This window comes from Solanum lycopersicum, chromosome 4 (genome assembly GCF_036512215.1).
Source record: "Solanum lycopersicum chromosome 4, SLM_r2.1".
In the NCBI taxonomy this organism is placed as follows: domain Eukaryota; kingdom Viridiplantae; phylum Streptophyta; class Magnoliopsida; order Solanales; family Solanaceae; genus Solanum; species Solanum lycopersicum.
The window spans coordinates 46,891,232-46,917,601 of NC_090803.1; the positions used below are offsets into that span (position 1 = coordinate 46,891,232).

Here is a 26,370-nt window from a genome sequence, read left to right on the forward strand (position 1 = left end):
CTTCTGCGTTATTTTTCACCTCCTTCAGGGAACCTTGATATAACTCAACCAGGTGTCTTGGCGTAAGACGGGTACGTGAACAATGTCCTTTTCCTCCACATCGATAACATTTGTTGTCTGAATTTTTCTTCTGCACTACGTCATGTTTTTCATTTTTCTTTTTACGCTACTGGTGTTGAAGGTTATTATTAAGCGCAAGACGATCACCATGATTAAAATTTCTTCCTCGACCATGACCACGACTACGACTGGGGTCATGACCTTTTTCACGCCTAGATTAGTGATAATTTGTCATATTTACTTCAAGAAATAGCATAGAACCAGTAGGTCGCCTTTCATGGTTTTTCGTCAGTAAGTCATTATGTTGTTCAGCAACAAGGAGATGTGAAATTAATTCGGAATACTTTTTAAATCACATTTCTCGGTATTGCTGCTGCAGAAGCATACTCGGGGCAGGGAAAGTGGAAAATATTTTTTCCAGCATATCATGGTCAGTGATATTTTCTCCACATAATTTTAGTTGTGAGATAATTTTAAACATGGAAAACTTATACTCACTGATAGATTTAAAATCTGGAAGTCTCAAGTGGATCAAGTCATAATGTGCTTGTGGAAGGACGACCAACTTCACGCGGTCATATCTATCTTTTAAATTGTTCTACAACACCAGAGGATCCTTAACAGTGAGATATTCCATTTTCAAACCCTCATCAATGTGATGACCGAGAAATATCATTGCCTTAGCACGATTTTGATTTGATGCTTGATTATTTTCTTGGATGGTGTCTGCTAGACCCATCGCATCAAGATGAATTTCTGCATCGAGTGCCCATGATAGATAGCATTTTCCCGATATGTCTAAAGCAAGAAATTAAAGTTTAGAAAGATTAGACATTATTAAAGAAAAGAAAATTTATACCTTCGAGGATTTTAAAGTCTTTACTTGAACAGGCAAAGACTCGTGCTAGGTGAGAATGTCTCCTTGTAATCTATTCCTTCTTGTTGAGAATAACCTTTGGCCACTAGCCTTGCTTTGAATCTCTCTATCTCACCTGATGAGTTGTATTTAACTTTATAAATCCATCTACACCCAATAGCCTTTTTCCCTTTAGGCAAATCAGTTAGCTCTTAAGTATTATCACTTTCTAGTGCTTGAATTTCATTCTGCATGGCTTCTATCCATCTCTCATCATGAATTGCTTCTAGATAGGAATCAGGTTCCTTAATAACAGAAGTAGCTGCAATATAACTTTTATATGTAGGTGAAAGATGAGCATAGCTCATTTAATTTCCTAAAGAATACAGAACATCTTTGTTAAGAGTCAGAGATACAAAGTCTTTCATCCAAGTTGGTTTAAGCTTCTGTTTGATATACCTCCTAAGATTAGTCAGAGTTGCAGACTCTTGACTCACCTCATTATCAACAGTTGGAGACTCTGAATGATCTATCTCATTAAAAGAAGACACAGTAGGAGTCTCATGAGACGCACTAGTAGGAGAACACCTGGAAATCAGAGGACTTGTATGCTGTAAATCATCACTTAGCATATTTGATACTTGCATAGGATCCATAAACACTCTTTCCTGTATTAAATGATCCATCTTTGCAAAAGGTAATAAGTCTTCTCTAAACACCACATCCCTACTTGTGAAAAATGATTTATCAATGAGATCAAGAAGTATATATCCCTTTTGCAGGTACTGTTAGTCTTGATCTAGCCATCAAATTATCATGTTCTGTAAGCAGTTTAGCAAAACATAAATATCCTAGAGTTTTTACATGAGACACTGATGGTTTAACACCATACAACCTTTCATAAGGAGTATCAAACTTTAGTACACTGAATGGTAATCTATTAATGATATATGCAGCAGCTAACAAGCAATGACCCCAATATCTAATAGGAATGTGAGCTTGAAGTCTTAAAGCTCTGGTATCTTCAAGTAAGTGTCTATGCTTCCTCTCAACAACTCCATTTTGCTGAGGAGTATATGGACATTATCTTTGATGTAAAAATCCCATCTCTGGAAATAACTTGTGACAACCTGAGTTCACAAACTCAGTACCATTATCAGTCCTCAACACTTTAACTCTTTTTCCAAACTGAGTTTGAACAAATTGCAGAAATGTTTGAATAGAACTACACACAACAGACATGTGAGAGTAAAAACAACCAAGTTACCCTTGAAAAATCATCCATGATTTTAAGAAAGTATTTCTTGCCATCAATAGTAGTTGTGCTATAAGGACCCCAAAGATCAACATGAAGTAGCTCAAAACAAGCAGTACTTTTAATGCTACTTTTAGGAAACACATTCCTTGTTTGTTTAGCATATGTACATACAAGACACTTCGAAATGCTACAAACACTTTTCTTATTCACTTAAAACATTCTAGACAATACTGTTGATGATACATGACCCAATCTTTTATGCCATAACACCATGTCTGCTTCTTTGACATCATGAGCAACAAATGCAGTCTCAACTTCTTTTTCTTGACCAGTACACTGAGTGGTTAAATGCTTTATTAGTAAGTACAATCCTCCTTCCTCCTTACCAACTTCTTTCACCTTCCCATTGTAGAGTTCCTGGAAGACACAAAAATGAGGAAAGAAGGTAACAAAACAACCTAGTTCCTTAGTAATTTGACTAACTCATAACAAGTTATACTTGAACTTAGGTATGTGAAGCAGATTTGATATAATACTCTTTGGTGACAAAATACAAGAACCAATGTGAGACACCTGAGTAGTAGTACCATTAGGTAGATATAAAGGCTTAGAGACTTCAAGTTCATGCACAATATTTTTATTCAAGATATTCAAACTGGACACCATATGGTTTGTTGCACTAGTATCTATAATCCATATGTTACTGTGTTCAGAAACAAAAGATGTTTTCCCTGTAGTGTTTGCAGTGTTACACACAGCAGGCTCAAACTTCTGTTGAACCATTTTTAAAATGTGATCATATTGATCCTTTTTAAATGTACATCCTTGAAGAAACTGTTGAACCTCTTTCTCTGCAGAACTCACTATTCTATTAACACTTGAAGTTTATGATAGAGATTGATACTGCTCAGATATATTTCCCCATCCTGCTGGAGGAACATTGTTGTTCATTCCATAGGTAAGATTTGCATGTGTTAATGGTGTGTAATTATAGTTGATGTTTCCAGTAGTACCTTATGCAGGAGAAGTTCCTTGAACCTTCCTTTTGGATTTAAAATCACGAGGATAACCTACAATCTTGTAGCAGAACTTTTTGTTATGACCCTTACACTTGCAAAAGTCACATATCAACAGAGTGTTCCTTTTAATTTTCTGACTTACACTTGAACTACTACTTGCCTTAGAATATAAAGCAACTAATGATTCCAATGCAGCAAAAATATCATTAACACCATTAACTACAACCTTTTGATTCTCATCACCAACTATCCTAGCATAGGCATAGTTGATTGATGGTAGTGGATCCATCATCAACATTTGACTCCTTGCTTGATGATAGGATTCATTTAATCCCATTAGAAATTGATACAACTTCTGCCTATTCATATGAGCAACAAAACCTTTGGATATTTCACAATTACAACAAGGGGATGGCACCAAGACCTCAAACTCATCCCACAAACTTTTCAGTCTTGTAATACATGGAAGTAGAAACTGAACCCGGTTGCAATGTAGCAATATCTTTGTGCAAACTATAGGTTCTAGAGCCATCTACTCTATCAAACCTTTCCTTTAAATCAGTCCAAACATCAAAGGCACTAGAAGAAAATGCAATATCACTTAGTAAACTCTTGGATACAACATTCATTAACCAAGATAGAACAATAGCTTTCAGTCTCTCCCATTGCCCCCACATTTCTTTACCAAATAGTTCCTTTCTAGAAGTTCCATCAATTAAGCCTATTTTATTTCTTCCTAGTAGAGCTATCTTAATAGATCGACTCCATAAAGTATAATTCTCAACACCATTTAATTGAAATGAGATAATGCTCATGCGACTAACATCAGTAGGATTAAGAAACAACGGATGATTATAATCGATACCTTTACTCTTCCCAGAACTAACATGTGATCTGCTTTGAGTTATATCTGCATTCTAACCCTCAACTGCCATCTGAAATACAACTATCAACTCTGGACTTGAATTTGACTTGAAACAATTATTGAAACTCAAAACCTTTTCAACAAAACTCCTGTGAATCTATGAATCAGTAGCTGATTCTTTGATTCTATGGATTTTTCAGCAACAAACGCCTGTGAATCTTATAAATTAACAACGATTCTTTGACTCTATGGATTCTCCAGCTTCATCAATGTTCACTGAGAAGCAGTAGCTCTGATACCATGTTCGTTAATGAAGAGAAAATTCATACGAAGAAGAAGAAGAAAACCATCTAAGAAGAAGATTAAGAAGAATGTGTAGTATTATTTTCTGGAAAAAAATTGTGTATTAACATGTACAATAAATGAGCTATATATATAGCTCTTTATCCCACTAACTAACTAATAACAAACTTATCTAACTAACAAAGGAATAAGTTTTTTATAACTACCATTATGTAAAAGACTATTCTATCCTTTCATTCTTTATAAATTGATTAGTCTCTCTATATTACAACAAATTCAAATTCTAATTATTATCTTATATAAATTTTTACAATTTTAAATTGGTTATATCACATTTGCATTAAGTCAATTTGTTAAATTGTTTTAAGATTTTATGTCATTTAAATGTAATAAATTTAAAATCTTTTTTAAAAATAAAATAGTAGATTGTTATTCAAACTAATTAGACATCTTTAATTTTAATTAATTACAAAAACTATGTTTGTGGTGTTACACTTTTTCTACTCCGACTATATATAGATAGAATGATAAACTATAAGTTTCTATACTGATTATAAGCCTTTTTTAAATTACTACTGAAGCTGTCAATTAATATTTGATAAAAACCTATAACTACTTATAATACGGAAAAAGGTCAAAAATATTCTTCAACTATAAAAACAAGACTAAAAATATACTCCATTCATCTTTAGGTCTAAATATAACATTTACTTCTTTTTATATTTATAAAAATACCCTTCCATTCATCTTTCAGGTAACTTATACCCTTTGAACTAAAAATCCTATGTTCTTTTTTAAAAAAATAATATTATTCTGTGATTCTCATCATTGAATGGCATAAAATCTTCATCTCAACTAAATTTCCCCTCATAATTTATCCAAGCAGAAAAGAATATACTTCTTCAAGACCTCAATTATTTTATTATTTTTTTAGAAGAAAATCTAGTTATTTCTTATATTTGTTGTAGCTTTTTTTTTATCCAACTCCTCTCAATTTTTTTCTCTATTTTTCCTAGTTATTACTTGGATTGAAGTTACATGGCATAAGGATAAATTATCAGCTAAGATTTAATCAATTACATTAAAATTTTAAATGCGATATAAATAATTAATATATCATAAACAAATTAATTATATTATGATCATACTAATATTATCCCATCCATAATATATTATAATTTTTTCTCTCTTTTCCTGTTAGTTTTCCTAGGGATACGACCTACAACGTCTATATTTTCTTCCTCTTTAAGTCAGTTGTTACAGATATCATTAGTAAAAAAAATTAAATGATTTTTTTTATTTTTTTAAAAAAAATATAGGCTTTGTAACGGATTTATGATAGTATGATATGTCCTTGTAATTGTGGCATGACTAATATTTTAAAATATTTTAAATTATCTAAAGCTATAGAAAATAGAAATTACTAGATTTTAAAAAATATATTTTTTGAATCTTGAAAAGATATATTGTTTTTATTTGGATAAATTAAGGAAAAAAAATTAATAGAGGTGAGTTTTTATTCATTCAATGAAAAAAATGACACATAATAAGTATTTTTGAAAAAAAAGAGGGTTGTTAGTTGCATGGGTATAAGTGAGCAAAAAAGGTGGATGAAAGGGTATTTTTAGACCAAAAAGATGAGTAAAAAGGTAATTTTAGACCAAAAGATGGATTTAGGATATTTTCAGACATTTTCTATAGTTCAGGAGTATTTTTGGCCCTTTTTGTGTAACTAATATTTAATTATTTTCATAGCCATAAATATACTTTTGCAACAACTTTTACATGACAAGAAGTTCAATGATTTTTCGTTCCACAATCTTCAACTTGTTTGAAGAGCCCAAACTAGATATAGGATATATTCTATATACTAAAATTAAAATTTCTTATAACTTTGTGGTCTTAAAGATGCACCCCATCCCCAAGAAAAAATATATTATATAAAAAGGTATAAAAACAAAAGTACAACCAAAAAAATTGGAAACAGAGGGGAGTGACTTTTCCATTGGGTTGCGACTTTTCCGAAGCATTGAGACATTTTCGAAGTGTTGCAACTTTTTAATGACTTCCTGATGAGTTGTGACTTTTTTAAAGGCTTGTGACTGTTTTTTTATACACTACCCTTTTAGCAATAAAAAGAGGGGCTTCTTCGAGTTTTTAAACTACATTTTTTAAAGTCTTCTTCTTCATTAAACGTGCAATTTAATAGATTTTTTATGTTTATAGTATATTATATATATGAAAGAAGACACTATCACTCATTGAATGATTACAACTTTTTCAAAGAGTTGTGACATTTTTGAAGATTGTGACTCATATGATAAGAAATAATATGTTTATGCTAATAACACACTTTTTTTAAAACTATAAATTGATGGTTCGTCACATTTTTAAACTATGTTTTATGTTTTCTATTCTCTTTTTAAAATATCAAGTTTGATTTATAAACGTTACCTATTTCAAAGTTGAATGAAATTTAAACACTCTCTAGCATGAATGTTAAATTAATCTAATACTGTAATTAGAAATATCCAATTTATTCTATCTTCTATATTTTATATAAATATTTTTATATTATATTGATCTTAAAAGTAAGAACTCCAAAAATATAATAATTACGATGTTATGTACTATAGTGAAGGGAGTAGAAAATATATTTATGTCACCACCAGAGCGTACACTCTGGACGTGGACGTCACTCGAGAATCATGCTGATCCCAACACGAACTCTCATCTTGAATAAATACAAGCAGAAGATTAACTCAAGCACATATAACCATCAATTGAAAGAAACATTTAAAAAAAGTTCACTGAATATCAAAACTTCGTTAAATATACTCGGCTTTGGAACATAATCTTTAAATAAAACAAGTGTAATTGAAATACTCTCCAAAAGTTTCTATCTACGAAGCCTTTACTATACAAAGATGAGTATCAAGACAAGACCCACGGCTCCTTAAAGGAACTACTACTAACAACCCATAAAACTGGAGTCCTCCAAAAGCAAGGAGGTCTTACTCAAAAGTTGATGAGCAGATGAAGTGATCCAAACACACTCTTGTTGAGGATCCTTAGAACTTGTATCTACATAATTAAAAGATGCAAGACGAATGACATCAGAACATTGAATGTACGAGTATTTAATATAGCTGAATAACTAATAACTGAATGAAAGGACTATAGTAGATATAAGTATATACTCAATTGAATGTAGAAAATGAAAGAATTTACATTATTAAAATTTTACAAAAATTACTTACTCATCTCTTAACACAACATATTAAGTAATATTATAAAAGTACACATTTAAATCCATTTGGGAGATTCTCTACATGGAAATCATCACTATGGGTTACGTGATGATACAACATCTCGCTCACATTGTCAAAATTGGCTTATACCTTGATGAGGTATAGAACACCTCAACTTAGTGGATCCACTAAGCTCTGACCAAAGGCAATATGGATTCATCTAAAAGTCTAATTGGTTACCCATGTTTGTATACATGGTTAATGAAGATTTTGAGTTTTTTGAACTCATTCTCGTTTCGATGTTCAATACTACTTTCAAATTATATGCTCATCCTCAAATGTATTAAACATGCTCTTTCTCTATTTTAAGGTAATTACTCAAAATAACCTTTTAAAAGAGGTAATTTCTCTGAAATATCTCTGAAATCATAAACTCTTTTAGAAATCAAAGTTCCTCTTTCTCAATGTAAAAGTAATACATTTGGGAATCAATTAGTTCCCTTAAAGTATTCTAAAAACTTCTTTAAACTCTACTCAAATGTAACATCCCACAAGTAGAAATAACTAGGAAGATGTTTAGGATTTGAAATAGTCATTTTTGGAAAGAATGTACATAAATCTCAAAATTTGTTAAGTATGTTAAGTTGAGTTTTAGTCAACTTCAAATGACCATAAATTGTAGAAAAGGATGATTTAGGTGTATTTCCAGATATTGTAGGGAATATCTTTGAATAATCTTCCCAACGCCGTCATGTTTGTGACCCTTGGAAGTTGGGATGTGTGAATAAGCAAAGCCCAATATGGATTTTGGAAGGGTAGTTTGATCTTTTCCTTACCATATTATTTTAATTTATTTTGGTAATTATATAAGGGTCTAAACCGAAGTTGTTTAGCTTACGCTTTTGTAAAAAGATTTATTGTTTTGAAAGAAGATAAAAGAAGAGAAAAGAGGAAAAAAGAGCAAGAATCGTCGAATTCGTCTAGAATCACTTGTGGATTTCGTCAAGGGTTAATATCTACGAGGTATGTGAGATCACATAACGTTGGATTGGTTCACCCACACACCAATCATGATTCAATTCAGCGAACTTAATTTGATTTGAAAGTAAATCCTATGAGTTCTTGATGTAAATTCGTTTGAATTCTTGTTGTTGAAATTCTTGAGTTTGATTATGTAAATTAGTATGAATTTGAGTTAATTCCTTCTATTATTGATGAATGAGTCAGTTCTAAGTGTTTGGAAAAATAACCAAGTAAAATTAAAGGGTTTAGAGTTGAAAAACGAAGGTGAAGTTCGTCAAAAATCTGGGGAAGAGGGTGAGCGCCCCCCAAAGCAACCTCTGAAAGTTGAACAGTGGGCCACCGCGCCAGACAGAGCGCCCCCAGTAAATCTCTGAATTTCAAGGGCTGGCACCCCACACCTTTCAGAGCACTAGGGATGTAAGTTCTTCCCATTTCTTCCCCACATTCCATACTAGTTCCTTAGCAACATACCTATGTTTTCTAGTTGATTACAACACTCTGTCCAAGGTAGGGCCTACATACATAATATCTATCTAAGTGGATCCACTTAGCTAGGACCTACGGGGGCACGCAGTTATGGAATAAGGAGATTTATACTAGAAACAAGGACTTTCTAAATGTAAAGTTTTCTATCTTATGAGACAACATGTATGTTGGGAACCCGAACATGCTAAACGTGAGGGTTCTCTTGTGGGAAATTGGGCTTTCTAGATGTGAGACACCCACTCTAATTTTCATGTTTACTCGGTGCTAAGCTCAAACTCCCCTTTTAAAACATTTTTAAGCCTTTATTTAACATTAGACTATAAAGATAGGCCTTAGGGGTTTTATCCCTCATATATCATATGCATAGCTCATAGGTTATATGATGAGATGTCCTATCATCAAAACCCAACATCATATGAGAATGTATTTTCACATAATCATGCATTCATAACATAGTCTAGTTTGGAGTACAATTGAGGAAACATTTCAAGAGACTCTCTTTTACTAGATTATCATTAACCTTCTTCATTCATACTTTCATATGTGTGTACATACTTTACTAGTGAGGTACTTTTCATGCATAATATGATACAGAGGTGCATATGAGAATTGACCTTTCAATTAACACCATAAACATATCATATACATAATTATGCATAAGGTGTGTGTCTACATATTGTTCCTCATAGTGACAAGATAGCAACAACATCATTATTGAGGGAACTTCCCTTCAAAAGATCACAACACATGTACAATTCCCGAAGTCATGAAAAGTTCACATATAAATCATTTAAAGATTCTAGACCACACACCCACACTTCATCATAAGAGACAAAAACACATTCAACATTTAAATAGATAACTCCTAACATGTATAAGATCACACATTCATATATATAGACAAGGAGTAAACACCTCCACTATAAGTGGATCAAATCATATATCATCAATTCTAACACTACATACTAGAAGTTAGGTTAACTTACCGATTCTCCAAGACATGATAACCATGAACCAATCCTCAACAATTCATAATCAATAGATATAATTAACAATAAAATCTACCAATATAAATCAATTTAAGTACAATTTATTAGCATAAAATCATATTCACAAAGTGCAATATTATAGGACAATTTCAATAATTAGGAGGGTCATGAGTTCTTCAAATATTTCAACTGAAAATCATCTTAAAAACCTTCATTCAACATTAATTCACCATTAGAATGACTTAGCAAATCGTTTGACTCAGAACCCATGTTTAGGTTAAAAATTTGGAATATTTGTCTTCGAATCACTTTTGAAAATCTTTGATAGAACGCATTGAATGAAAGGTTATATAGGAATCAAGAGTCACCATACGTTATTGAAGACCTATCAACAAAATTTGGATTGAAAACTTGGAGAACTGAACTTCTTCTTTTGGAGGTTGAAGGTTCTTCACTGGAGGATTTGTGTAGAGGGAGAATTTAGAGAAAAGGGAGAGCTTTTAAATTTCAATTTGGACGTTTTGTTTTTGATTGGTAAGGTGGGGGCAAAAGTATCTCACAAACCTTTTATAAAAAATCCCCATAGTACCCAAAAATCCATACACTAGTTGAACTTTTAATTTAGTCTAACATTACTTCATTTTTTGGAATTTTCATTGCGAAACAAGTCTGCGTCGTGGAGTTGTTCCCTGAAAATAATTTTTGAGACAGGGAGTTTTAGGTTACAGACCAACTTTTAGTCCTTGGTGGAGTAGGTCCATGACACAGACTAGATCCCTGAACCTTTTGCGTGGACGCTGCCTTGGAAACATTTTGGTCAAAGCTTGGGTCCTCCTCAAGGACCCTTGTGTTGATCCTTGGGGAGTCGTACTCGGAAATTTTTACCCTAAACACGATTAATAACATACTGGGTCACCTCCACTTATTTTTAACTCCTAATATATTCAATCCAACTATTTAAGGTTGTTTCTTACCTTATTAACAAGTTATTAACCCATAAAACTCACGTGAGGCTCTAATTAGTCCTACTTTATTTTGGGGTCGTTAAAAGAGTAAATATTGAAGTTCACTTATTCATAGAAGTATATAGGGACTACGTGTTCTCAAAGAGTTTAAAATGTTTTCACGTTTGGACAATAAATGGAAATATCAATTTTCAACAGAGATTTTAAGCTATGTTTTAAGTTATTATCTCAAATCAAAGAAAGAAGTTTTCTTTTAAAAAAAATAATCGAAATATATTTTGGGAGTAGTGTTGAGCACCGATATGGAGATGTGAGTGCAGATAAATCAAGTCTCCATATAACAAGTAGCAATCATGGATAGTAAAGGATCATACTTTTTAGATGAATCCTAAGTGCTTTAAAGCATATACTAGTAAATATAATTATTAAGACATTCTACATGACGGCAAAGTATACGATAGTTCTAGTAGTATGTCAAGATGTTGTATCACCACTTAGGCTTATAGTGGTGGTTGTCAGTTAGAGAATCTCCAACAAAAACTATATTAATTTATTATATGAGTAAAGTACAGTTTGTTATCACATTTTCTTTAACAAATTAAGTTGCTTTTTACAGTTTCAAAAGCTTTCTACATATTGTATGTGTTTATTGCTTTATATAGAGTTGAGTTAAACAAAGATAAGTGTTTCTTTGAAACTCTTTTCAAGACTATGCTATGCTTAACATTCCAACTCGCGTACTCGTACATATAATGTATTGATGCCAGTTTCCCTACATCGTCTTATGATGTAGACACATGTAACTAGGATCAACATCTAGCGCCTCATTGATCAGGTTTAAGCACTCACAGTTAGTTGGTGAACCTTATTGCCTTTAGAAGGGATTCTTTTTACATTACTTTATAAGGTTTAGTAGTTAGGATGATCAAGGGTCTTGTCCCAACATTCCTTTAATTTTAAAGGCTTCACAAACAGATAATTATAGTTCTTTAGTTTGATTAATTTCAGCTGTATACTTTTATAGATCCGAGTTTCCTTTTTGCTAAGCTATTATTTTTTCAATTATTGCATGTGTTATATTTCTTCTATTTAAGTGTTCCTCTAAGTAAGAAAGCCAGACCAAGGGTTCGTTTGGGCCAATAATGGTTCTTGAGTGCCAGTGCTGCCCAGAGTGTAGGCTCGAGGCATAATGTCAACTCTGCTTTAATTTCTAAAAAATGAGTTTAAAACATATATTTATTGTGATCTAATCATTGGTGACTCAGGAAATTACATAGATGGGATATCTAGATGGCAAACTTCCTATACATTGATGACATACTTGACTGTTATAAAAATCATGAATAATAGTTCTCTTTTCAATGTAAAAATGAAATATATTGGAACTACATAGTTCTCTTATACATTTTCTCAAACTCCGTATAAACACAAATGTTGACTTTTAAAGATTTTCAAAAGTCATAATTTATAACAGGGTTAATGCAGAAAAATAGACATGAATAAATTATCCCAAGAATATCAAAAACAATATATAAAACTTGATACTTAGAACTCAAGAAGTCAGAACTCAACGATACTACTCGTCTCAACAATACAAAATTGATAGGTTCATACTAAAATATTGATATGTATGAATCAACTCAAGAATGTTAATGCATAATATATAACACTTCAATAAATAGGAAGATAATTCTTTTAAAATAATCAAGAGCTTACGTACTCAAAATCAACTAAATAAAATCATTTTGTCTTTTCTCTTAAACTCACTTTAGTTTTGAGTGATCATTAAGACATGTGATTAGAACATGCATGAATATTCAAAACTAAATGGATCCTATATGAGAAATTACATATAAGGGAAACCTAACCAATGAAACACAAAAATTATCGTCAAGGAGACCCCTGATGCACTGCACGCGGGTGCCAAACATAAAACTTCAGCCCCAAGTTTGGTCTCCCTATGGCGTAGGGAGGCAGGCCCCTAATTTATGGGAGCTAGCTCTAGCTCCTTCATGGAACTCCATCCTATACCCCTTCCCGATCAACCCAATGAATTTTGAAGATAAATTTAGGACCCAACTTGTTTAGAATTGGGAAACATATCTCCTAAACTCTTCTTGAGCTCAAACCCAATAAGAATACATTACAACTTTCATAGAATTCTTTTGGAAACATAATTGTACCAAAGATTCATAAAAAAAAAAGAATCAAATCCTTCATTGTTAAACAATTGAAGTCAATATCAAGAACTACGAATCAATCCTTTAGATATAACACTTTCTTGAATAAATTTATATATAGAGATTTTGGATGAAAAAGTCTAACACTGTGAAAATCCTTACATACGTGGAGAGAACAAAAGTTTTTGGTGAAATCAATGGAAACTTGAACAATGCCTGAATCCAAGCTTTTAATCCTCTTGAAACCTTACTGTAATTCCTTTAAGTATTAAAGAGTGTGAGAAAACCTTTAATTCTGCCACCTTTAATTGGATGAAGAAAAATGTGACTTAGATTAGGAGGGATGGGAAAAAAAACAAACGACCCATCTAAAAATGATTTAGGTTCCTTAAAAAGAAGGCTCCACTCAAACATACATATGTTTTAAATCCCAGCTCGAATGAAGCAACCTTGGTGACTTTGAAAAGAGGACTAAAATATCTTTCATTTGATAGGTCATATGCCACATGATCCTTTATGTGCTAAGATTTATGATTGTTGCATTTGACCAAAGTAAAATCTCATATTGAAAGTCAATCAATTATAAAACTTTCAACTTAACTTTGTGTTAGTGGATTCTAGTGACCTTAAACATCATTCCCACACTCAAGAATTTATCATAACACCTATGAAAAATTAATAACCACTCGGTACAATCCTATTCAAAAATAAAGAAAAGAGTCTGTACTTAATTTTTTTTGGGAAGTTACAATTTAAAGATGTAACTAAGAGATTTAATGATTGACTAACTTTCAGTAATAATCATAAAAAATAACAATCACTGTTAATAGGAACTTATACTTTATTATTTATGCTATTATTGTTTATTTAATTTTTTAATTTAACAATATTCACATTATTTTTAAAACTAGTGTGGTAGATGGTGTGATATTCACATGTAAAGCAGATGTGTCAAAACTAGAGGCGAACCCAGAATTTGAAGATGACGGTTTTACCACCACCAATAATGCGCTTAGTTAAAGTATGTACCCAATATAGATGACACTAATAGATAAATTGTCTTAGGTGAAGTGGTGGTTTTAAATTTCACTTTGCACCTTGAGGTCGCAAGTTCAAAACTGCCCATCCTTTTATTTTATTTGATATTTTAAAACTTTATAGCTAAAATTGAAAAAAAAACAAGAAATGAACCGATGGGGATTCAAACCTAGTCCCTCCTCAAGGAAGTTTAGCACCTAAACCAGCTAACCCAACTGACTTTGGTATCTTTGGGTGCTTAATAAAATATATGTCTATCTCAAGATGTATATATATACATAATTTCTAAAGTTAATGGGTGTACGTGCACCCGTAGTTATGACTGCAGGTCCGCCCCTAGTCAAAACTAATACTACCTTAAAAGCATGAACTTCCAACTTTAATGTTAAATTATCATGATACCCTTAAATTTAAACACCCAATATATGCTATATTCTAGATTATATTTATTTATTTGTTTGTTCTAGATTATATTTTATGTGACTTATTTGATACGGCATAATAAACATATTTTTATACTATCCTTTGTTGTCTATAGATAGAGGAGTTTTTTTGACACACTTTGAAACCATGAATTTTGTGAGTTTTCTATTCTTCTTCTTAAAACAAGGAAGATTGTGAGAGTTGTTCAATTATACAATTACAATATTTTTTGTTTGTAAATTACACAAATCAATAAAAATGATGCAACAAAGAGAATGAAATAAGTCAACATTAAATGAGAAGATTTACTAGATAGTTAATATCTACTCATTTTCATAGCCATAAATATACTTCGGCAATAACTTCTTTTACAAGAAGTTCAATTATTTACTGTTGCACAAACAAGTTGGTGCTTAAGCTATTAAAATTTTAAACCGCTATAGAAATATAATTTGATCAACAAATTGTTTGAAGAAACCAAACTAAATTTAATAAACACTCATCCGTTTCAAACTTATTTGTTATACATTTATTTTTATTTAGTTTAATATAGAATGTTATTTTTTTCTTGACGGGTGGGGGTTCATCTTTAAGGACACATAATTAAAATAAATTTTTATTTATTCTACATATCGTTAAATTAAAAGTATTCTTTATTTTTTAAAATTGTATATCGGTTAAAAATTTGACAAATCTATATTTATATTTATATTACCCTAAATAATGAACTACCTAACTTAAATATTAAGTTATTATAATACCCCCAACTTAAAATATCAAATTTAGTATATCTTTTATATTTTATATTGTACTATATTTATTTATTTATTTATATTACACTATATTAAAAGTATACACCTTTTGCTATGACATTTTCAAAGAGTTATGACTTTTCCGATTAGTTGTGACCTTTTCGGAGGATAGCGACTTTTCTATAGGGTTGCAACTTTTCTTAAGAGTTGTGACTTTTACGAAGGGCTGTAACTCTTTCAAGGAGTTATGAATTTTCAATGAGTTCTAATCTTTTTGAATGACTGTGGCTTTTCTAAAGGGTTTCAATTTTTTTATGATAAGACACAATAAGCTTCTTTCCGTACACTACCCTTTTTTGGCAATAAAAAAAGGGGTTTCCTCACAATTTTAAACTACAATTTGTAAAACATTTTCCTCCTCCTCCTTCTCTTTATTCTTCTTGGAACATGCATTGCGTCAAAACACTTAGTTATATATATATATATATATATAGGGGGTTAATTATTTTATTTTCATTTTACCAAATATCTTCAGTTATGAAAAATGTCGTAAAACGAAAAGTAAGTTTGAAAAAGACTACAAAGTAAGTTTTTGCATGTGCATAAAACTTCTTAAATTGAACAACGATAATTTACTAGTATATATAATTTAATATAAAATTAAGTCAAACAAGGTTTCTTAAAGAAAGAAATATTTGAGGAGACGAACCACAACTCACAACAAGGACCAGATTCCTTAAGAACAATAGAAAGTAACGAAACTGAAAAATATCTATTTATCTATGATGTAAATGGTTAAGCATAGAAAACTACAAAGCTATAATTTTTAAATTCCCACAATAAAATCACTGGTAGAAACATGACTAGAATACATATATGTCTACATAAATAGTTGGTGGAGAGGGGAGAAATATTAAGTCCTCTTTTCATTTTTCATACTATTAGGTGGAAGAAGTAGCTCTTTGTAGTTATTCAAAATCTATGAGAGTACCTTCATTCAAGTCCACCTCTTCTTTACCATCACATTTTTCCTCCACGGACGCAATAATCATTTTATTTTTGCTCCATATTTCAAGTGGAAGCATAGTTGTGATAATTGGACAAGCAATAACACTTGAACGCTTAACTCACTTGGATGAAAAGTTTGATTCACTTAAGGTTGGTGTGTTAGGCACAGTGTTTATGCCTTTAGGAAGCTTGAATTTGTAATTACTATTGCAACTAGCAAGATTATTACGGTTCGTGGGTGGATCATGGTTATGTTCATCGGAATAGGACACCAAGAAAATTTTCTCATCCATTGGGCTTTTCTCAATTTTTTTCTTTGCTTTGCAGAGTTTTGATGTGCTGCACTTATAATAATTTCTGTTATGTCATACGCACATAATAATAATCAGGTTTAGTCAAATATTGCATGTGTATATACCATTAATACTTTTATGACTTATTGTTATGAAAATTTAGAACGGAACATGACATTATATGACTTGAAAAAAATAGTAAAGAGACCAAACCTTGGAAATGGTGAATCTTTGATATGCTTCTGACCGTACTTACGCCATGTCCATATATCATTTCTGAGTTCCTCTTGCAATAATTCATAGGTAATACTTATCGACTGATTTTTCCTGATTTCAAATCCAAATTACTAAAATTAAAAATTTGAACATATACAGATTAAATGTAATAAAATGAGTCATTACCTTGTTCTAGTTTGTATCAAAGGAGTCTTCATGGAAAAAGTTAAATTAAGATAACTTTTAGCCCCTACATCGAATTGTTGTACATCAATCCATTCATTTGGTTTTGTAGTTGTTGATTGCTGACACGCTACAGTTGTTGGTAATGGAGGAAAAGTTATTTGTTCGATAAAATGAGATGGTTGAATTTGATTTAAGTACAACTGTTGGCTACCATTTTGGTTTATCATCATGACCTGATCATCGTATTTTTCCGGGTAAGCATTCGGGAAATCTAAAGAGAAAATTTCAGATAAGCCATTAAAAATGGTCATGCTAGGAGCTAAAAGTGCGTCAAAAGAATTCAAAAGATCATTTAGATGAGTCTCAAAGTCTAACTTAGGAGCTACACCATTATTAGATCTATAAATATTACAGCTTCTTACTACCGCACCTATATCCCAATCATCATCCTGCATTTTAGATCTATATATAATGGTATCTAGTTAAATGAAAAAAATAAAAATGTGCTTATAAAAGAAAGTAATGTTGTTTTCTGCTAAAAGCAGAGAGGAAATAATGTATCCAAAGAGGAGGTTGGCTTATGGAGGAGTTGATGAGCATTAGAAACGTATTAGTGGTTAGGACATTATAGATAAAAGTCTGGGATAAAAAAAGTGACTCAATTTCACAAATATATAGAGAAACATAAAGGGGTATCTACCTACCCATCATATCCACATTTAGTTTGAAGTTAATGCACAATATCTCTTTTATTCCTATTTTAGAGTTAATGGATCAATGACAAAACAGAAGTCAAAGATAATTACACTAAATATCTATTGATAATTCTTTTCTCATTCAGTTCCTCAATTGTTCAAAAAGTAGGAACGAGGTGGGTTCTAAGGGTGCGCACCGCTAAAATGACTTTTAAGTTAAATAACTAATAGTACATGCATTAACACTATTCAAGAGTTACTTCATTATTATTAATACTTTGTTAATTGTTCATGGTTCCCATAACCCTAGTTGTGGATTTATCTACTCATGCTTGAAAGAATACAATTCATTATTGGGTGAAAAAGAATTCATGAAATTACAAGTAGAATTGATGAAAAATAGAAAACTTCAATTGAAATTCAAAGTTAAACTTGAATAAAATGAATTCGGTAAAGTTAATTGCTAAGATTTTACAAATTAGTTCCCAGAAGAACAAAAACAACACCTTACAATAATGTCTAACCCCAAAAGAAAGGTTTACAACTCCTATTTATAGTAAACAAGTCCTAAATCAATAGGAAACAAAATAAGGAAATAAGCTCTCTAGATGCTGTTTAAATCAACGTTTCAACCCACGGAGTGTGGGTCGACCCACGATTCATGGGTCTCTTTTGTGGCTCAACACTTGGATAAATTCATCACGTACGGGAACCTTCAACTTTGAGACTCTCCTTGATAGATGTGTAGGACGAAACGTGGGTTGACCTAAAACCTTTGGGCTTGCTCCAGGTTCCACACTTGTCAGACTTCCCGGATGTTCCACTTATAATTCCTCATCACGGTCTGTAGACTGGTCTACAATCCATCCTTTTACCATGTGGACTGATTATTGGAACTCATAATCATACTACGACTTACGTATGACCATCCACTGCCCGCCATTTGACCTACCATTCGTGGGTGGCCCCGTTAGTGGCCAATTCTTCACTTTCTAGTTCACGTCTTTATCAACCACATCCAACCCTATTTCCTGCAAACATTATACATAAACATTAATTTTAATACAACATAGACCTACACACTCATAAAATCTAAGTGAAACGCATAGAAAATACCGTCAAATCACGGTATATCAACACCCTTAACTTAAACTTGTTGTTTATATCAAGCGACACATTAACACTCTAAACGACACTTATGTATAAGCAAACATTCAAACATCAAGAAATCACATAGCTTTATAAATCAATTCAATTACATTAATGCGAATCTTTTCATCTAGATTAAACAATCTAATTCATGAAGATCAGAACATGACATAACTTGGCTAATCGACACCACAACATATATTTTTCACAACCACAAAAGTACCAATTCTCCTACAATGCAACTACTGCTATCACTTCAAAAGAAATCTTTTTTTTTCACACAGAAGATATGAATTTGAGTTATCTTTTAAATTAGCCACCCTCAACTTAGGATTTTGTCCTAAGCCAAGGTGCATGTGTCAAAGGAGGGATCAGGGCCAAAACAATAATCACAGGGAAGGTGAGTGAGGTGCATTGAAAGAAGTGGAATACATTAATCTCAAATAGTCGGGTTAAAGGGAACATTTGTTTCTTTGGCTTGGATCATTTTAGGCTTGAGTGGACTTATTAGAAAAAAAGGCCTATGATCATTTCCCAGCTTCTACCCTAGATTATCTTAGCAAGAGCAACGGGGAAAGTTCTTGATTGTCACATAATCAAAGTTAAAACTTTTCTCACACACTTGGCACATTGTTTCATTATCAGATTATTATATTACCCAGTTCATGTTTTAGCTTAAGTCATGAGGTCCAATTCGTTCCTTATCATTTCATATTGAGATCCAACAAATTTGATTCATCAAACCTATAGATCTAAAACATTTGAAAACTTTTGGACGGATATCGACTTTATGCTATTTATTCCATCATGCTTTTATTTTTTTCTTACTTCTACACATACATACCTAAACAAAATGGTTCAACATAGAAGAAAACAATCATTTGGGGAAAATCACAGGCAAGAAAACTCTAAAGCAGGATTATGTGTTGAGTTACTAAAACATCAACCTATAACTCTTGATAGATTTACCCCACCCCAACATAATAAGGTGTAATTTGTCTCAATACACAAAAATAAAAAATAAAGCATACGGTGAAGCAAACCATGACGGAAATGCGCTGAATAACTCTCAAGAAGCGGGTGGGTCCATTTTCTCGAAGCCCCATGAATCAACACTAGGGACTAAATTAGTAGCGCCCTCACCAGCAAAAGTAACACCCTCATTAATACTCAATCTTGAAGATGTGTCAACACCTATCTCGCAGACCCGATCCTGTCTCATATCCTCATCAAGTATGGATGCCCTCTGAGCCTCCTAAATATTCTTGCACTCCTTGTTCTCCAATCTCCGAGTCTCCTCAGCATCAGAAGAGTTGTAGGAGTTGTAGAACTTTCTAGTAGGATAGGAAGAATCTGGTAGTGGCATAACATAGACAAATAAGGCGGTCATTAGCACCTCATCCTCCTCTGCTGTAAAGGTAGCCTCTGGTGTAGTCTCTAGTGTTTCTAGAAGGTATCACCATCAACACGAAGACTGTCCAACTCCATCGGGAAGTAGACAAATCAATAGTCGGCGCCGATCTATATAGAATTCTTAAGTTGATAACATCCAAGCAATTATGAATGACCTTAATCTTCCGGTGCATCAATTGTTGCATCCTCGCCTTGGAATCCTCAATCGACCGCTTTATGCATGATCTCATATAATGTAGCAGAGAGGCCATGTGAGTCTCCAGTTTTTGACATACGCCAAAGGACTATAGTGTACCCTAAAGAATGAGTGGCTCGGGAGGAGATAGTGCTTGAATAGTAGACGAAGATGGTGGAGCCTGGGAATTCACTGTAGGGGTTAGAATGGTAGTATAATCATCCTACATCTTCTCCACATCCACAACAAGATCATCACCCAAAGGCGGTACTTCAACCTTTAGCTCCCTCCGAGGTGTAACTTAGTAGGCATCTTTCTGAATGAGGCTGATGTCCATTGTCTTGGTTTCCTCAAGAAACCGATCGTAATACCAAACAAGAACAGAAGCATCCATGAAGAGGTTAAAAATAAGGCACTGGAAGGACAAGGTAGTGGTAGCCTTGAAGGGCCTCTTATGGATCTCCACAATCAGGATGCGGGCAAAGTCAATCTCCAAACCTGCCAATATGGTTGCTAGAATCATTGCCCAGTCCCAGGTAACCATATTGTTCGCTTGCGTCGAGGATAATCTATACCAAACCAACAACGATAATAACTTCACAGCGAAGCTGAATGCTGTCTTTTTAATGCCCATACTAGGAGTCCGTACCCATTCTACTCTCTTTACATCCTTGGTAATGTGACATGCTTCCACCTCAATAGTGTCTCTCTCTACTCAACATCCCTCTGAAATGACCCGCTCTGAATGATGCCTATCATGTAGTCATACTCTACTGTATTCATGGGTAGAGTATAGGTTAGGCTATATATGAATCTATGAATCGTGACCTTGGTGATGTAGACTATGAAATGACTGTGTAACCCTAAACTAATGTGGAATGAAGTAAAGGCTAAGCTATGGGCTTATCCTATTTAGAGATGGAATTTCTAATGGTGGCAGTATAAGAGGAATAGAAATTTCTCGCTATCTCCTCGCTGTATTTCCCAAGGCTCCGTGCCATTCACTCATAGAAGTGTCTCCAAAAGGGTTTGTCAATAGCTGGTTTAGTTTGGAGGAATCCATTTAGGACCCTACGCTACTAAATCACTATTTTGACCATCCTACGATACTCATTCAACAACATGTCATTCTCATAAATCTAATACTGGCTAGGGAAACACCACCTATTTGGCACATCATTCTTGGAAGTAGGCTCAACTCTAGTAGGTGTCAGGCTGCAACTTATGCTACCAGCATCATATGAAGAAGTGGTTCTGCCTCTACAACTTGAGCAAGACTGTGACTCTAAGCTAGTCTTTGCTCCGATCTATATGGCCCCCTTCTTAGTTTGGGGAAAGTGACCTCATTGAAGCTAACTTATTGGGCTTTGTTCCTAGTAGTGTAGGGGCAGTTGGGGAGGTCTTGTTGGTAGGTGCAACGTACTCGCTGTCATTGTCCTCAAGAATCAGACATCAAGAAGGAGCGAGTGATTTGGTCCTCCCTTTCTTTGTAGGTCAGAGCTTTATTCCAAGCCATGGTACCTCTGGCGGACTTTGTTAGTACTAAAAATCAATAGTACTCATGGAATAATTTTAGAATAAGAATTAGACCGAAACAAAAATTAAAATATTTTCTCGATAATAACTAAATTATTGACAAATGGTGGGTTGAAATGGTCCATCGATGGATCGACAATATGTAGGTCCCATTCGTAGGTTAGAGTTCCTATTTTATGTCTTAGACGGTGGAACCACAGATGCGCAGAGCGTTCTTTCAATCAAATGATGGACCGTAGTCTACACTGTTGTTCTACACTTGATTAATTTTGTGAGTTTCATTGGTCCACATACCTCGACCTACGGTTCGTGGGTTGAAGTCGTGTTAAGTTCTGTGCTAGCCATATTTCAACAAACACACAATCAAAGTAGGCCTACATATGCATTTGACATATATATTTGTAGTTCATCATCCTTATGATTGTGATAAGTCAATTTTGTTCACATTTACACAAAACCATTAAAGAACCCTAAGTCAAAACTTCTAATTTAAACTGGTTCACCAATTTATTTGGTGTTAATTCATAACACAGTCACATACTACCATTGTACGGGTATTTCTAATAACAATTGAACATTCAACTAGGAGATTAAGAATCCAAGGTCAACATTAAACTTCATGATTTCATGATTTAAACAATGAACATCGAATTCAATGTTAGGGTGACATCATATACCTTACAAGTAATCAAATGGGTATGTGTTAGTGCAATGGTTTTGAACCTTTTCTAGCCTTCGACATGTAACCCGGAGTATGGAATTGATTGTGGAAGAAAAAAGAAAAAGGAAAAGATTTTGGGAGAGAAAACAGGAGATATTAGAGATGGGTTGGAAAATGTTAAATTAGGAAGAAATGATTTTTTGGGTTAATTAGAGGGAGAGGAATATTATAGGAAAGGTTAAAAATTAGTTGGGAGGGAAATATGAAAGTGGAGGATGTTTTAAAAAGAAAGTTTTTATTATTATTAAAAAGAGGTCCAGATTGGGTCAGGCAGAAACCCTAGGTTGTACCCATGAGATCCATTGACGGTCCGTAGGTCTAGTCCATAGTATACGTTGACACTTAGAAAAACATAGAAAAATTACTTGGCATCTAGGAACGCCATCCATGGTTTGTGGATAGACCAACGGACAATCGATGGTCCCATAGACAACTGCTCAACCTTTTCCTGCAAGTTTTTCCGTTTCATCCTTGCACACATAACAACCATTAGGACTTTTATTTTACATTTTCTGGACAAATTCTAGGCTTGAAACCTAATCTCTATCTAGTGAACACTTATAATAAAATAAAATGTATATTTAAATAGCTACTAAAATAAAAAAGTGTGAAGAAAATTCCTAAATCAAAAAGAGAATCCTATAGTTATCCAAATTGTACATCTTAGGTTGCCTCCCAAGCATCGTTTGATTTACGTCGCGGCACAAAACATAAATCTTGATTAATTAGACTTCATGAAGATAGCAGTCCTCAATGAGTTCTTGCACACTCTCAGATTTCCCCAAGTGGACTTTTATCATCTGCTCCTTTACTTTGAACCTAGTCCCTCCCATTTCCTCAATGTCAACCGCTCTATGTGGAAATACCTGAGTGACTCTGGATGGACCAGTTCACTTGGACTTAAGCTTGACAGGAATCAAGCACAACCTTGATTTGAATGAAAGTACCACATCCCCATAAGAAAAATTACGCTTTTCTATCTTGTAATCGTGGTACTTCTTCATCTTGTACTTGTATAGGGATGAACTGTCATATAATTTTTGAAAAAGGTCATCAATCTCATAAAGGAAAATAAATATTTGAATCGATGCTATGCCCCAATCTTAATTAAAATTCTTAAGCGCCCACATTTCTTTATTCTGTAGCTCTACATTCAAATGACATGATTTCCCATATACAAGCTAGTAAAAGGACAACCTGTGGGTGTCTTGGATGCAGTTTGATAGGCCTGTAGAGCATCATCAAGTTTTATTGACCAATCATTTATATTGACATTCATAGTCTTTGCTAAGATTTTCTTTATCTCTATGTTGGGCACCTCATTTTGCTCGGTAGACAATGGATGATAGGGAGTAGATAAATTATGATAACCCCCATATTTGTTTGGCAACGAAATCAAAAACCTCTTACAAAAGTGGGAACCTCAATCACTGATAATTTCCCCAGATGTACGAAATCTAAAGAAGATACTCTTTTTAAGAATGCATTGACACTCTTTCCTTCATTGTTTGAAAGCACAATTAGTCACCTATTTAGATACGTAGTCAACCACAACAATAATATTTTTATCAAGGGTTCGAAAATCAAATAACTCAATCACCAATGTCAGATTCATAGGGAGCTCTTGCTTCTTTGAATTTCCTTCTTCTCTTTTTCACCGGTCACAAGAATTCGCGAATTCATGAGCATCTTAGTAGATGTTAGTCTAGTAATAACCCTATTGCAGTATTTTATGAGATGTCCAAATACCACTATAGTGACCATCGATACGCGATGAATGACATGCCTCAAGTATACTAATCATTTTTAGCTCTGGTAGACAACGTCGAATAATCCCACTAGCAAAAATACATAACAGGTAAGGCTATCCCAAAAGATTTTTTTCACATCAGACATTAATTTTTTTTGCTGATAGAAAGACAAATCCGATAGAACCAAATCACTTGCCAAGTAATTAGAAAAATCAACGAACTAAGGGATAAAATGATGAGAAGTAGCAAATTCTAATTGATCAGGAAATGCATTATTAATCTCGACACCATCCTCATACTCATTCATCACGTATTTCTCTAATATGGACAATGATCGTCAACCTGTTTTTCTGTCCGCTTTTTATCTTTTATCTCAAACTCGAACTCTTGCAACAACACCTATCTAATAAACCTCGGTTATGCATCTTTTTTTTGCCATCAGATACCTCAATGCAAAATTATTAGTATGCACTAAGACCTCAGACCAAGCAAGTAGAACCTAAGTTTCTCAAATGCAAAAACCATGACAAGGAGTTCCTATTTAGTCACAGCATAGTTATTTTGAGACATATTCAAAGACTTTCTGGCATAGGATATCGGGTGAAGAATCTTCTCTTGCCTCTTTCATAAGACTACCCATGCTCCACCCCACTTGCATCACACATAACTTCAAATAGTTGTCCCTAATTTGGTGAAATAACGATCAGTGCGCAAGTTAACTTGGCCTTAAACTCTCCAAATGCTTTCGAACCTACACTCCTTTTCAAGTAGTTTGCACAATGGATGTGTAATTTTTGAGAAATATTCTTGTGAACCTCCTGTAGAAACATGCATGCCCAAGAAAACTCTGAACCCCTTTTATAGGTGATGGAAGTTTTTATACTACCTCAACTTTGGATCTATCAACCTCAATACCTTTCTGCGAAATCCATCGACCTGGAACTATACCTTCTTTCACCATGAAGTGAAACTTTCTAAATTAAGCACATGATTATACTCTTCACAACATTTAAGTACCTCAACCCTATTCCTCAAACAACTATAAAAAAAAGTCACCTAACACTGAGAAATCATCCATAAGTAACTTGGATGTGTCCTCAACCATATCTAAGAGTATTGACATCATACATTGCTGGATGGTCTCTAGAGCATCAACCTGATTGACATTCTTTTTAAGGCAAAAGTTCTATAAGGAAACGTGAATGTGATCTTCTATTAGTCTTCAAAGTTATGGAGATTTGATTGTAGCCTGAATACCTATCTAGAAAATAGTACCAACCTTAATTATAATTGATTCGATCCAACTTCTGATCCATGAATGACATAGGGAAGTGGTCTTTCTTTTTCCATGCGTTTAACTTGTGGTAGATCATGCACACTCTCAAACCAATCATCGACCTCATTGGAACAAGATCATTTTTAACATTAGGAACCAGAGAGATTCCACCTTTCTTGTGTAAAGATTGAAAATGAAAAACCCAACATATATGGGATATATGACTCCATCATCCAACCACTTAATGATCTCTTTTTATCAAGTAAAGGGAGTCAGTCTTCTTTGGCGCTCAATACTTGGCTTTTTGTCTGGCATAAGTTGGATTTTATATGCCTGCTGCATTCCCAATAATATCCGCAATTGTCCATCCAATATCCCTCTTGAACACTTTGAAATAGAAACCAAAGGCTCATCTATCTCCTTTTTTAAATCGGCAACAATTACCACTGTTAAAGTAATTTCTTTTCCTAAGAAAACATACCT

General features: G+C 33.4%; 1 protein-coding gene across 1 annotated transcript; it reads right to left on the reverse strand.

Annotated features, from left to right (window-relative positions):
- Positions 1–1,672: 1,672 nt before the first annotated feature.
- On the reverse strand, positions 1,673–3,870 carry LOC138348139 (uncharacterized). Its single transcript, XM_069296748.1, has 5 exons — positions 3,638–3,870; positions 3,354–3,552; positions 2,748–2,945; positions 2,406–2,591; positions 1,673–1,981 (listed from the first exon to the last, which is right to left on the reverse strand). The coding sequence occupies exons 1-5, from the start codon at positions 3,868–3,870 to the stop codon at positions 1,673–1,675; spliced, it is 1,125 nt and encodes a 374-aa protein (XP_069152849.1).
- Positions 3,871–26,370: the final 22,500 nt, after the last annotated feature.

Excerpts from the sequence above, each read along its gene's own strand:
- LOC138348139 (XM_069296748.1), bottom strand. The coding sequence starts at position 3,870 with ATGTGGGGGCAATGGGAGAGACTGAAAGCTATTGTTCTATCTTGGTTA. Across the intron at positions 3,553-3,637 it reads ATGTATTACAAGACTGAAAA|GCAGAAGTTGTATCAATTTC; the intron begins GTTTGTGGGATG and ends TCATATGAATAG. Across the intron at positions 2,946-3,353 it reads TAGTTGCTTTATATTCTAAG|AAGTTTGAGCCTGCTGTGTG; the intron begins GCAAGTAGTAGT and ends ATGGTTCAACAG.